Source organism: Sinohyriopsis cumingii, chromosome 5 (assembly GCF_028554795.1).
Source record: "Sinohyriopsis cumingii isolate HCF-2022 chromosome 5, ASM2855479v2, whole genome shotgun sequence".
NCBI lineage: Eukaryota > Metazoa > Mollusca > Bivalvia > Unionida > Unionidae > Sinohyriopsis > Sinohyriopsis cumingii.
The window spans coordinates 96,964,535-96,978,623 of NC_142965.1; the positions used below are offsets into that span (position 1 = coordinate 96,964,535).

Consider the following 14,089-nt stretch of genomic DNA (forward strand, 5'->3'; position numbering starts at 1 on the left):
ACGAAGTTACAGAAAGAGATTGTTCATGATTTCGTATAGGCTGAGAACTGTTCTATTAAAGCCAAACCTGAGCCTGATATGAAACAATTTCTGGACCATTTACCTTCAGCTTCTGAAAATTTTGGTTTCATATTCCATAACAAGACCCAGAGGTACTTGTGCAATACTCACCAGCAAAGCCTTACGTGGAGACTGAGTATCCTGGCTATGTTCACCTTCCTAAGCGGTACACTATCACGTGCACTCCACATCGATGACGAAATCAATGACAAGATTGCTAAGGCAAATGCGTTGGATTCCAGCTGTTTCTCTCGGCCAAAAACAAAACTTAAGGTCTACTAAACCATTGTGTTGGTGGTGCCGACATCACCGTATGAAATCTGAACGTTGTATGTGTGCCTAGTCAAGAAGCTCAATGATATGCACATAGGCTGCCTGAGGAAAATGATAATAGGCTGATAGAACAGGGTCCCACACACCTCGCATCTCGCACGAACAGCCAAAACAATAATCTACACTCTGCTAATGAAATCACATATGATATGGACATAACACTTCACCAGGATGACAGTAGACAACCAAGTTCTTCTACGTCGAGGAAAAGGATGGAAAGCGCTCTCAGGGTTGTCTGAAGAAACACTTCAATGATTTAATCGGGTCATCCTTGAAGCATGTCAGTATTCACTAGGAGTCTTGAGGAGATCTCGCTCAGGATCGCTTCACCTGACGCAGGCTCATTCATTCAGTACTTACAGATTATTGATGAAGAGTCCCCATGGAAAATAATCTCCTGCTACAGACAATTGAGAGCACACCTTGCATTAAAGTAAACACAGAAACAAACCCAGTAAACTATGGCATAGTCTTCTAGCTAGATAGAAGAACAAAAGTGACGTTTTTGAAACATTCTTACACCTTCTCGTTTCATCGTAAATGTGCGACGCTGAATAGTATATAACTGGCTGATGGTCACTTTAGCAACGTATTATATAGTAAGTGTATGTATTGGTTGTTCCAACAGTGTGTTCGTGATGCAGTGCAAGTGCTGGATAGTATATAAACTTGGATTAGATAGTAAATAACTGAGTGATGTTCACTTCAAATGCGTGTAGCTATTATAGTTTAGGTGACCATAAGTTTGATTCCAGAATATGTATGATCAAATTCCTAACATCATATTTACAAATTACAAATATCTTAAAGTTCAATCTAGAACAATGGACAAAAAATATATAACTATTTAATCATATTGTAAACAAATGATCATTAGCTTAAACTACATCATGCAATCATGAAGTTTACTGTTCAGGTTTAAGAATTCGACTTTCCTAAATAAATCGTGGAATGCTCAACAGGTGAGCACTGATGAGAGCTTATAGTTGTCATTTGGACTTTTTTAAAGGGGGCATCTGCTCCGTTCAAACCGACCGATTGAAGTTTCCCATCTCTTTTTCTTTTTCGTGAGCGATGCCAATTGTTTCGTTTTTACATAAAAAACGCTGAAGAGTGCCGAATTCAAAAGAACTTTATAATACGTGTATACATTATTTTGACGTTCTAATTACGTTTTCTGTTTGTAGGCCAGGCTTAACAAACAAAAATGATTGAACTAATTTCGCTCATTCATATAAGATGAACAAATGTATTGTGTGGTTACTGGAACAGACATAATTTGCATAATAATTCCCAGTCTCATCCTCCTTGTTGTAATAATCATTATTCTTGTTCTTATACTACATATAATATGTAAAGTAACCATGAAATGAGAATCTCCTTCTTATAAAAGTCGAAGCAACAGTAAAGACAATATTAATACACAAAAACTATGAAAGAAAAATGTCCTCTGCTATCTTTTGTAAAATTCAGTATGTATATTCTTTTTCCAGCAGCATCCCAACGCCATATGAATGCCAAAGTAAGTACTAATTGACAATTTAAATGAAAAGAAAACCAACGCATACCATGGACTGTTTTCTCTTTCAATAGTATAATAAGCAAAATTATCAGAACTTATAACGCAGTGGGTAAATACTATCACTAAATTCAGTTGATATCTAAATATTTAATTGTATGTAAAACGGCGTCATGCAGAGTAGTATTGTCCTTAACAATCATTTGTTCTAGGTTCTTTTTCAGGCTGTCATCGGTAAATCTTTGGAACATGCCAGTCCCGTTTATACAGTTAGATTTAGGCTTCCAATCATCCCTGCATCTCCTATAATGCTTTAACACGGCAACATCAGTGGGAACAACGATGCTGTAAGAAAACAAATTACGCTAAATATTTTTACAAAATGGTAAATAGTTCTGTTCCTGAAAAGAAATTATTTGATTAGATATATAAATATTATTTCACATCTTTTTCCATTGGTGACGATCTGGTGTTCTGTTGTTTATATGTCCTTTGTTTTGCTTGTTTGCCAAGATAAATGAAGCCTCCATGAACCACAAGATACTACTTTTGATGGTTTTATCCTTATCATTTGAACTAAACTGTTCATTTTCTAGCTGATATACCACAAAACAATTAACATGTATTTTGCTCATATTTGGTGGCTTCTTGCTGGTAAAAATAATTTATATAACGCATTTGTTCGCTAATGGAAATATAAATTATATAACGCATTTGGGGGCTAATGGAAATATAAATTATATACCGCATTTGGGGCAAATGGAAATATAAATTGTATACAGCATTTGGGGGCTAAGGGAAATATAAATTATATACCGCATCTGGGGTATAAATGGAAATATGAATCATACACCACATTCTTGGGCTGGGGGGAAGAAAAGTTATGTACATCAATTCAAAAATATGCTACAGCATTTTTCAGCAATTCCTGATTTCGCCATACGTACGCCAACAATAGTTTTAACGCAGATAAATAGCTGTTCTTCAGCATATGATGTATATCCAAAGAATGGTTGATAATCATATCTTTCGTAAGACATACACGAATATTTTATGTAATGGCAGTAACAGTCAGGTGCATTTATTCTGAGCTTTTCATGTATCGACCAAACAAGATGTCCCTTTGGGGCCCCAGGTGGCACTATGGTCTAAAGGGTACACGTTTGAAGATCACTGGCATCTCACCTCTGTCTGCGTGGGTTCACGTCTCTGAATGACCAATGTGGGCATCTGAGAAATATTGTGGGTCAGGGGTTCTTCCAGTGGATTTCCCCGGTTCATCCTCCATCAGGTATCATGGACGCCATATATTGAAATAATCCTGAATACCTGTCAACTTGTAGTCTTATAAAGTACATTTGCACATATCATTAATGTCGGAGATAATTTATAATCTCCATTTATTGTTTACATTCCCTTTTTGTTGGAAAGTCGTACCTCTGTTTTCAATGCAAATAATAGTAACTGTAGTAACCGTTTCTGATATTTGACCATGGCACAAAGGAAAAGTAATTTGATACTATATGTAAATCATATAAAATGATTTGTTTAAATATGTATCATCTGGGTAAAGATTTTTGAAGCCCAGTGTGTACATGCCAGGATTGTAAATTGTTATCACTTGCCTTCTATTTTGAGAGAGAAATAGGAAATTGTATCAACACAAACATTTCTGTATTAAGGTAACAGTCATGTAAATTTATAATTTGTCGTCACCAGTGTAACAAAACTGTTCATCATCAATGTTGAATCTTTCTATAATTTATTATGAAATAACTGCTATTTTTGTCGTTTGAAATCGGGTCCATTTTTACTACTGTGTGTATTGGGTGCTTGGCATTCCACTAGGAGGCGCTCAAGTTAATCCTTCCGAATTCTTCCATATTTAGTCATAGTCGTGAAAATATTTGTCTTGAATTTCCCGAGTGTGTTCCCAAAACCTATAAATAGGGGTGAGATCCGACCTTTTGGCAGTTGTGGTTCTACTAGATTCCAGTAAAGGTCTCAAGACCAAGCAAACAGATCAAAAGCCTCTAGTCATCTCAGCAGTTAATTTCAAGCAAGAGAGACTAGTTACTACCGACACATTAAATTTAGTACTCATGATGACTATTATAATGTTTCTCTGAAATTGTTTCAACGCTTATTTCCTCGTTATCGCAGATACAATATTCCATAGACGGATTTAGCTGACGACACTTTCACTGTGTCGTCATCACCATAGCCGTCTGCTATCCATTGGAAATATGGTATTGGCATTATCGAATTTCCTACTCAGTTTTATGTATCATTTTGAAATCACAAATTTCCATCCATTTTGTAGTGGTTGTGTCATTTAGATGTCGAATTAATATACCCAACACAACGACACACTTTGATTTTACAAAACGACACGCTGTGTCGCATTCAACTCAAGCGACACCATTGACATCCGGTTCAAGACCGTGTCTCTCGAAACTAAACGTCAAACTGTGTCGCAGCCAAAGCACACGACACACCATTGACATACGGTTCCAGACTGTGTCGCACAAAACGACAAACTGTGTCTCAGCCAACAAATGCGACACACTATTAATATCCGGTTCCAGACTGTGCCAATAACATATTCATAGTTGGACTATAAAACACAAACCTAGGTCTGGTTCCGAACCTTGATTGGATGCACAAAATCATTACCACTTCGGTACGTCTTATGAACACATTTTAAGAACTTCTTTTTCTTTGTAATATTAGTTTGGGAATTTGGATTTTCTGAGTTAGAGATTATGTGAATTAGGACAAATGGAGCCTTTATACTGATTTTCATATGCAATTTACCACTGCAAATATTGTTGTTATTTCAAAATACTGTATCAAGCATCTGATCTGCATATTTGCAAATATTATATTTCACCACTTTGAGCACTAGATTTTGTGAGAAAACACATCCAAGCCTTGAAGTCGTATACTAATCTGTGTTGAATATTTATATTTCTTTTTTGTGCTTTTATGATCTATATAAGAACTATTGTGGTGAGCCCACATTTCTTGACACTTCAATACACTGGAGCAGCAGAGATGGTGAACAGACTCTCGCTGATTCTCTCTTTCTCTCGTAAAAATAACCCTTCCTGAAAATCGTTAAAGCAAAAACATAAAAAAGCGATAACGGTGACCGAGAGCCAAGTAGGAGACTTCACCCTCTCTGCTACTATAGTTAAATAATGCCAGAGAGACAGAGCAAACAAACTCTAATTGACTCACCTTCGAATTGTAAAAATAAGCCTTTCTGAAAATCGCAAAAGAAAGGGATTGCGGTGACTGGCTGCAGAGTATGAGACTTCGCTCTATCTGCTGCTATTAATTAAAAATTGTATGAAGACCAAATCGGTATCTCGACATTGGGTCATGTAAGTTTATTGTTAAGAAATCATGTGGGATAACTGAGCCTGACTAAATAAATTTCTAAACTTAATTATAACCATATCACCGCTACACTAAGTCTGATGTATATTTCTTAGTGTATGTGTATCAACACCTTTCAATACGGATAAAATATTGCAGTTATCTCTGATCACTTTTGGCATTTGTGTATACCGCTGAATACTATAAATCACATATGTGTTTTTATCTCTACCGCGCGAAAATATCCGAGCAGGATTGAACTGTTTGTCCAGCATTACATCATCGTATACAACTAAATTATTAATAAACCCATCAATATCATCTATGGATGGCGCTTCATCGATATCAGTAATAAATTCAATGACGTTATCACCGTTTTCATTTAACAACTTTGCACGTTCGTTAAAGTATTTTAGCACTTCGTAGCATCGCTGATTATCTACAGACGGAATAACTAAGTACAACTTATCCCACTTGAGCCATCTCATTATCAAATTAAGTAATAGTTTGCATTTTACCAGACCCGGATGGCCTAGTTATGATCATTCCGACAGAATTTGGTAGCGCAGCATGATGCTTGACCATGCAATTACATCCATGTATAAATATAATAAATAATATGGATTTATAGTGTGTGAAATGCAGGGCGCGTACTTCCACAAGTGAACTAACAACTATTACAATAAAGAATTACAGTACGGCAGTTACGGGTAAGTGTGAAGAATGTGGAACAAAGAAATTTAAATTTATCCCCGGATCTAACATTAAAACAAACGGAGATGATATTGTTGCTTAGTTACCAAGAACACCACGTGCTAAGTACACAGGAGAAAACGCCTCCCAGGATATAATTATTGTGGTCCTGATACTCGACTTGATATCAGGCTTGATATCCAAGATCAACCAAAGCCAGTAAATGAAATTGACAAAGCTCATTCACGCGCTAAATTCCATAAAAAAATAAATCTTTCAAAGAATCATTAGCTAGTTGTTTGGTGAGATCTGCGATGAAAGGTAAACCTGGCTGGTGATTAATCAATAATGGGGTCGATTTATTATAGCCCAAGATAATAGTGGAGGGGTAGAGCAGCGATTAGCAAACTCGCCGAAGCAGCAGGAATCGGATGTGTTGCTGCTGAAAATTGGTTAGCAAGACAGGCAGTATGGCCAATTCAACTACCACCAACTAAAACAAAAGAGTACACACATTTTGATGTTAGTGTGCCAAATGAAGTTCATCAGGCTGATATTTTGTTTTTACCACATGATACTATCAAAACTGGAAGAAGCCGATTAACGTATAAATACGCGCTAACTGTCGTTGATGTTGCAAGTAGATACAATTAAGCAGAGCCGTTATCAACGAAGTAGATTCTGCGTTTGAACGAATGTATCGACGTGGTGGTCTAAGATGGCCACAACTGCTACAAGTTGATCCTGGCAAAGAATTTCACGGCGTAGTATCATCGTTGATGAAAAACATAATGTCAAAATACGACGAGGACATACTGCACTTCGGCGCGATCAGGCAATTGTTGAACGATTTATACGAACACTTGCTGAGCGGTTATTTGGATATTAATACGCAAAGGAAATCATTCAAGATACTAGATCTCGCGAGTGGGTTGCAAGATTACCAAGTGTGATAGATGCATTAGATAGTGAAATCACTCGAACAACCATCATGAAGCCTATTAACGCGATCACAAAAAAACATATACCCGTACAACGGCGTGATTTTTCAGCGCAGCCACTATTTTGTAATGTGACTGTAAGATATTGATATGAACCCGGTGAAGTTGAAGGTGGTAAAATGAGCGACTGATCCTGTCTGGAGTATAACAGTACATAAAATATTCAGCGTGGTAAGAGTCGCGGATAAACCTGCAGTGTACAGATTAGATTCAACTGTTCCTCAACGTGGGTTTACACGCGAACAATTACAAGTAATTTCTGAAGACACATTATTACCACCTCGATCACTTAACTAGCAGCCTAACATCGATTACACTCAAGACAGGTTAGAATCACATTTTCGCATGTATGACCAAGACTACTATCTTTTCTATCTACGGTAAATTGTCTTGGATCATTATTTGAATATCGCCACAACATTATACAATTACAACTTGCACAATAATTATTCTGCTGATGTTTTAGCGCTTTGACAAATTCAACATCGAGATCAAAGTCGCGGTCATTTTGTTGTGACTTTGTTTATAACCAACTATTTTTTTTCTTACTATATCAGTATCATCGAGAACATCATTGATAGTTTCTCTAACGTCTATGACAATTCTCTGCAGATGAGATATTCTTCTGACTCGAGAAACTGCGAGATAAACTAAGTTTGACAACTCGACACGATCATCGACAATCCAAACTCGAATATCAGAGATGGTTTACCCTCGAGATGAGTGAATTGTCATTGCGTATCCTAACGTCCACGGGATTTATCAGCGCGTAGCGCAACCTCAACAACACTGACATCAACTGCGACAGCATCATTTAATACGAGATTCTGTTTCTCAGTCTCTCCTGGTATATCAACGTCGATATTCTGTCGTCGTGTATCAGCTGGTCTATAACACAATGGTACACGTAAATCCGAAAACTTTTCTTTATGCTTTTCAAATAACGGCTGTTGAAGTGTATCACGAACTACCTTTCATTTTGTCTCCACACTTGCAGAAAGTCGTTCATGGAAGTTTCTGAAATTATTTTACCCATTACTTCATATTTAATTTTATTTGGCTGTAGTCTGAATAATTTTTTAACCTCTCTTAATTCTACATGAAGAGATCTATCATCATCAGTCACTTCTTCATAATAATCTACAAAATTCTTTAGCCATCCGTGTGGAGATAACCCAACAAACGGCGGTGGTTAAACGTGATCGCCGCACATTATCACAGCTGTATTTTTAAATAGCAACCAATTCAGAAACATTTGTAATGTATGTAGCGACACTGTACATATATAATCCCATATAATAAATTTTTGGAATATATTTCTCTCCCATTCGATCAGGAGTCCGCGCGTCACCCTTGTATCGAAAAAAGCTGTGATAAGTACATGATTGCACTCCTCGTTGTTTCATTTCTCTTGCGAGCCTGAGTGTAGTTGTTAAAAAAACCATATCCTCCGAACTGTGTCAAAATACTTCAATCGCTCGAGTCGTCTTACCAGAACCTCCCGGTCCGTTTACTGGATCATACACAGGTGTCGCAGACGATAATTCTTATATCTGATTATTTTTGTTATTAATATCTTTAATCGTAACATCTGCGGTTTCAGAATAATCATATAACATTTCTTGTTTTATTCTCGATTCGCCCCATGATTTACCAGCTCTTGTAAAACGAGTTAGTAATTCCGAATATTTTTTTCGATATAGAATTAATCCGTGGAAACTCTGACTGCAGTGGTAGGGAATCTATTTATCATCGATAATAAATTTATAGAAACATACTCAAACGTTGAAGATCTTAAATGAGTAAACTTAGGTGACTCGCCATCCATATCACCAACAATTGTTCCGTCAGATAAATAAGTGTTTTCTCGACTGACAAATCTATCTCTCTTTGTTGCATCAGCAACTATAAAATCATATTCGACATCATTTAGAATTAGTCGTGCATAATGTCGTTTGTGATCATATGCCCCACCTTGAGTAAATTTGCCGATTATTCTGCTACCGAGATTCTTTTCTGTTTTATCATCATCAGATAGTGGTGACCAAACTTCGGTCTGCTTCCGATATGATATAATTGCCTCACTTACAATCAACGATATTAATATTTTAAATCAAGCATATATCGTAATTATACTTTTGGTGCCTACCAAGTATCTACCAAACCAAACATAACAGACGGATGAAGACGATTAGCAAACTCGAATGATACAACACGAGCGAATCCGGTTAGATTAAAATCAGGTAGTGGTCTATTTATCGATACTCTAGTCATTTCGTTTGTGGGGTGTCCAAATCTTTTAAAATATCCAAAACATTTTCGAGAAGTTCAAATCGTGTTGGCTTCCACGAATTTTTCTCTCTTGCAAAGTGAGTTGCAACTGATGAAACCCTAAAACAATTATTTAGTAATTGTTCAGCATTCTCTGTTTAAAATTTCTGCGCGAGATTTTTCATTTCTTCATGAAGAGATTCTTTACGACATATTTCGCAGTTAGGTCGTACAGATTGATCATATTTCTCATCATCGGAACTTCTAAATAGCTATATTGACACAGGATCGTTTTTGTTTATTTCGTGAATAAAATCAAACATGTTTCTTCCAGACTCTTTCTCCGGGTAAAATCTTACAGTCCGATCTCGTGGAAATATTGTGACTGAGCTAGTCCAGGCGTGAGCATTATGATCAATAATTTCAATGGGAGCCCCTCTCGATTTATTCTTTGATTCTTATAAAAGCTCTCCGATTAACGTTTTTACTTCTATTAGAACTTTTATTTATTTCCTAACTCGGCGACATCATTTATTTTTTTCCACGTTGTAGATCCGTTAACCCATTTCCACGCATCGCATTTGTGAAATGTTTGGTTACTTGTTCGGCTACACAATTCAGCTTTGACTTTGACAATCTCATTGGAGCAAGATCATTAATATTGCAGTTATCATTTAGCTGGTAAATTCCATAAACAACATCGGTCATAGGATACGCTCGAGCGTAATATGGTCTGTCAATCCCAGTCAGCATTCATGGCTTGGATTTTTTACTTAACACAGTGGATTTTCCATTAGCAATGACAGGGTCACATTTGTCACGGACAATTTACACATCATAATCTGTTTCTTCTCATAATGCAATAAACTTTATTCTAAAAAATATCTTTGATTGTTGAGATAATCAATAATCGTTTTTGCCCGCGTATCGTTCATTGTAGTATCAATGACTTCGTCGATGACTTTGCCATTGAGTAAAATTTTGAATGTCGACCACGTGTGAGATGCCTCATCATCACGAAATTCTATTTCAGCATTCCGAATAATATCAATCAGATTATTCGACGGATCAGCCAGAGTTCGCCTCCGTAAGTCAGTAGTTATTCTGTCAAGATCGAATCTGGATATGGAAACGAAGTTTTCCAGGGTCTGATTGTAGATAATTTCTCAATCTCTTCCATATTATATTTCAGACAAGTATTTAAATAAAAAATATTATATGCATGATGGCTCATATAAGAAATCCGTGCTAGTGTTTGATGGTAGGGTCTTTAACTTCTTGTAACAAATCCTGCGTAAATGAATTCTGCGGACAGCATTTGCAAAGGGTAAGGAGGGAGAGTCTTGGTCCAATGCCGTGTTTACGGCGTGGTGTTGGAGTTTGAGGGAAAACGCAGTTGTGTGCGCGTGTGGTGGTAAAATGTACAGAGAACTAAAACGTTATTATAATAAGTAAAATAACGACTCTGTCCTTGATAAAGTTATAAGAACTCCTGAAGACTGTATAGCTAGATTTGAAGATAAATTATAATTTAGACAAATAATATTATACATAAATGGAGCAAAAATAATTTGTCAGACATCCTATCATCTAGAATTATGAAGCATCTCGTGATGGTGTAATAAAACACTCAGCGGAAAAAACCAGTCTGTGTTGTTGATAATGCTTGTTATTTTAGATTTAGTGTTGGGAAGAAACATTATTACAATGATTGGTTTGTTTTCGGGGTTTCTTACGGGGTGATCAAACATGGTTTTGTGATCGATCATATTGACGGCCAAAAACTTAATAATTGTTTACAGAACCCTTCAAGCTATCACACAAAGTGAGAATTCTGCAAGCGTTGGTAACGGGAAACACATAAAAATTGCAACGGTGGTTAAACCTTTCAATACTTAAACCTGTAACGAAATAATATTTCAGTCAATGACCGCAGCTAGTAAGTATTTCGGTATTAACCCACGCTGGGTACAACATGTTGCAGATAAATAACCAATTTGGTTTTTTCACACAATTATGAAAACTGGATCTCATTTTCTTATGCCCCAATCGTGTTAGATACAGACAATGAAGAGATATAAATCTGCCGTGGTTATGTAACCCGGTTGACAGAGTCCTCCCCTTGAATGTCATATAGAAATAAACGGGTTAGATTGCACAATAATATTGACTTGTAAAAAAAAATTTTTGCGGCTAATTCTCTCTTGTCATATATTCATAAAGTCACAAAATCTAATAGTTGAAAAAAACAATATGTAATATTGTAATGTTAATTTGACAAATCGAAACTGAACACGGTAGTAAATAACTACGGTCTATCTCAACAATCAGCCTGTCTTGCAGGGAAGTATCTATTTCAAGTGCTGACAGTTATCTCCGTTGCAACATTCCTTCTCGTTGTTTTATATCAAGGGCTGTCAGTATATTTAGGTGTAATCGTTTATTAACGATAAATAATATATTTTTTAAGAAACGATATTGTTGTATTATATTTAAGAAAACCCAATAAGCGAGCAGTCAAGCCATTTCTTGAATTATTTTCAGGTATATATATATATATATATATATATATATATATATATATATATATATATATATATATATATATATATATATATATATATATATATACATACATATATACATACATATATATATACATATATATATCTATCTATATATATATATATATATATATATATATATATATATATATATATATATATATATATATATATATATATATATATATATATATATATATATATATATATATATATATATATATATATATTCGAGAAAAAAGTATAACTTTCCAAATCAGACTTGTTGAGTAGAAAAACGTATTTTCTCTTACTTTTCTGTGAGAATAACTAAATTCAAATTATAATAACTATTATTTTCTTGCGGTCCAACATGTATAACTTTATAATAATTTCTGAAACATAAAATGTTAGATGTCTCTGTAGCTCATTGCTAAAGCATACAACTCTGATACTCGAGGTCTGGCGATCGAGTTCCCATGACGGATATTGCCGACGGTTGCGAATATTTCGCGATTTTATGCATATATATAATTGGGGGCCCAGTATCCGCCTCAAAAATCAACAGGAAACAAACACACCCTCCCAGCATGTCACTACGTGGTGGAAACGTTTTGCACTCTCCCGGGGTTGATGTCGGTGTGTGTTTGTGTATGTGTGTATGTGTGTGTGCGTGTGTATGTGTGTGTGTGTGTGTGTGCAAAAATCTGTTAAATGTAGAGAATGGCTCCCATGTATGTTGTGCTGTCCTTAATTAAAATTGTATATTCTACATGTGCTGTGCCGTCCTTGCTATAAATAATATATGTACTGTGCCGTCCTGCTTAGGGAATCTAAGTAATTAAGGCTTACTGTAGCCTTGTGGACTTGCTAGAATGTTATATGGCACCCTATGGTTCACATAAGTAATTGTGCCGTCCTTAGAATTAAGTTAATTAAGATTTATGTAATCTGTTGTCCTCCACTACACACTCCCTCTGTAAAACAAACCACTCTTCTGGACTTGCTAGAATTCATATGGCACCCTAGGTTTTCACATAAAAGTTAAAATGTTTTTCTTTTAAACGTATATTTAGTATATAATGAATTAGGAAAATATCAATGATATTAGTTCTGCCATTAAATATTAGAAAAAGACAAATATATCTGAAGAACTAAATCCTGAAAAAAATATTTATGATTTTGAAACCTTACAAGAACGTAAATATGAAGGTGGATACACGCTACCATCGGAATACATGTTCGTAAAACGAATTCAAACGGCGATGTTACAAAAGTTAGCTACAATAAAAGTAAATGAGGTGAGGGAATTCGTCCATCGCTCTCTCGCAGTAAAAAAAATTAGATCAGAATTATCTCGTGGATACGAAGCAAAACAAAATTAATACTCGTGTAAGACAACTAAGAAAAATTATGTCAGAAACTGTTAGTGGTAATGAAAATGAAAGTGAGACTTATTCGTGAAATGAAAATGAAAGTATGTCAGATATTAGTCCATTTGCCAGTAAAAAAATATCCACCCTTGGTTTTTTCAAGGACAAGGCGGATAATTAATTTTTTGTGCTGTTTTTCATCAAAGAAATATAGCACCCTGCGAGGAATGTTACGATTTTACATATAAATTCAGATTTCTATTTGTTTAATGATTTCCTTGCGTGAACTTGTTATATCAAAAATATATTCAGTGAAATTTTGCCGTAGTCTTTCTCGTTGTGTTTTATGTTCTCGATTAATGATTTCAAAATATTCAATGATTCGTTTTAGGTGAATAACTATAGTGCACTTCCTTCGCAAGAGTATTTTTCATAACTAAAATGCCACCAAATATAGTCCTTGCTGCTGAGGCCAAAATCACTACCCTACATTGCGCTTTTTACATCAAGTAAAACAAAATTGTATGACGGGGTAATTTCCCAATATGATTATTTGTCCTCAATGTGGATTTACACACGTACAATTACAAGTAAAATCCTCTCGTTTGGGTTCTGGTATTAGTGCCATCCTAGCACTGATCTGACCGGTGACTGATAGATATCAACGGCCTAATCTGGAGAATTTATCTCTATCACGGCAGACAGTGTTGGTTTATGAACTATTATTGCTATCTAGGAATCTTTCCCAATAATATATTTTTTCTACCGGCAAATTCATCATTGATTTGTTTGATTTGATAACTGCCGGATGGAATTCCAACAACTACCTAATCAGGTGATCCATCTGGGTTTTTTTATTTGCAAACACCAACGAATTATTTGACTGCAGTCCGCCGAATGATTTTGATCTGA

General features: G+C 35.6%; 1 protein-coding gene across 1 annotated transcript in view; it reads right to left on the minus strand.

Annotated features, from left to right (window-relative positions):
* Positions 1-1,227: 1,227 nt before the first annotated feature.
* The window catches only part of LOC149799829 (uncharacterized), an 87,422-nt gene continuing 74,560 nt past the window's right edge, over positions 1,228-14,089 (minus strand). Inside the window, exon 6 of the mRNA XM_089957134.1 lies at positions 1,228-2,257. Within this exon, the coding sequence (XP_089813260.1) occupies positions 2,044-2,257 (214 nt within the window). The 3' untranslated portion in view covers positions 1,228-2,043. The remainder of the gene's footprint in view (positions 2,258-14,089) is intronic.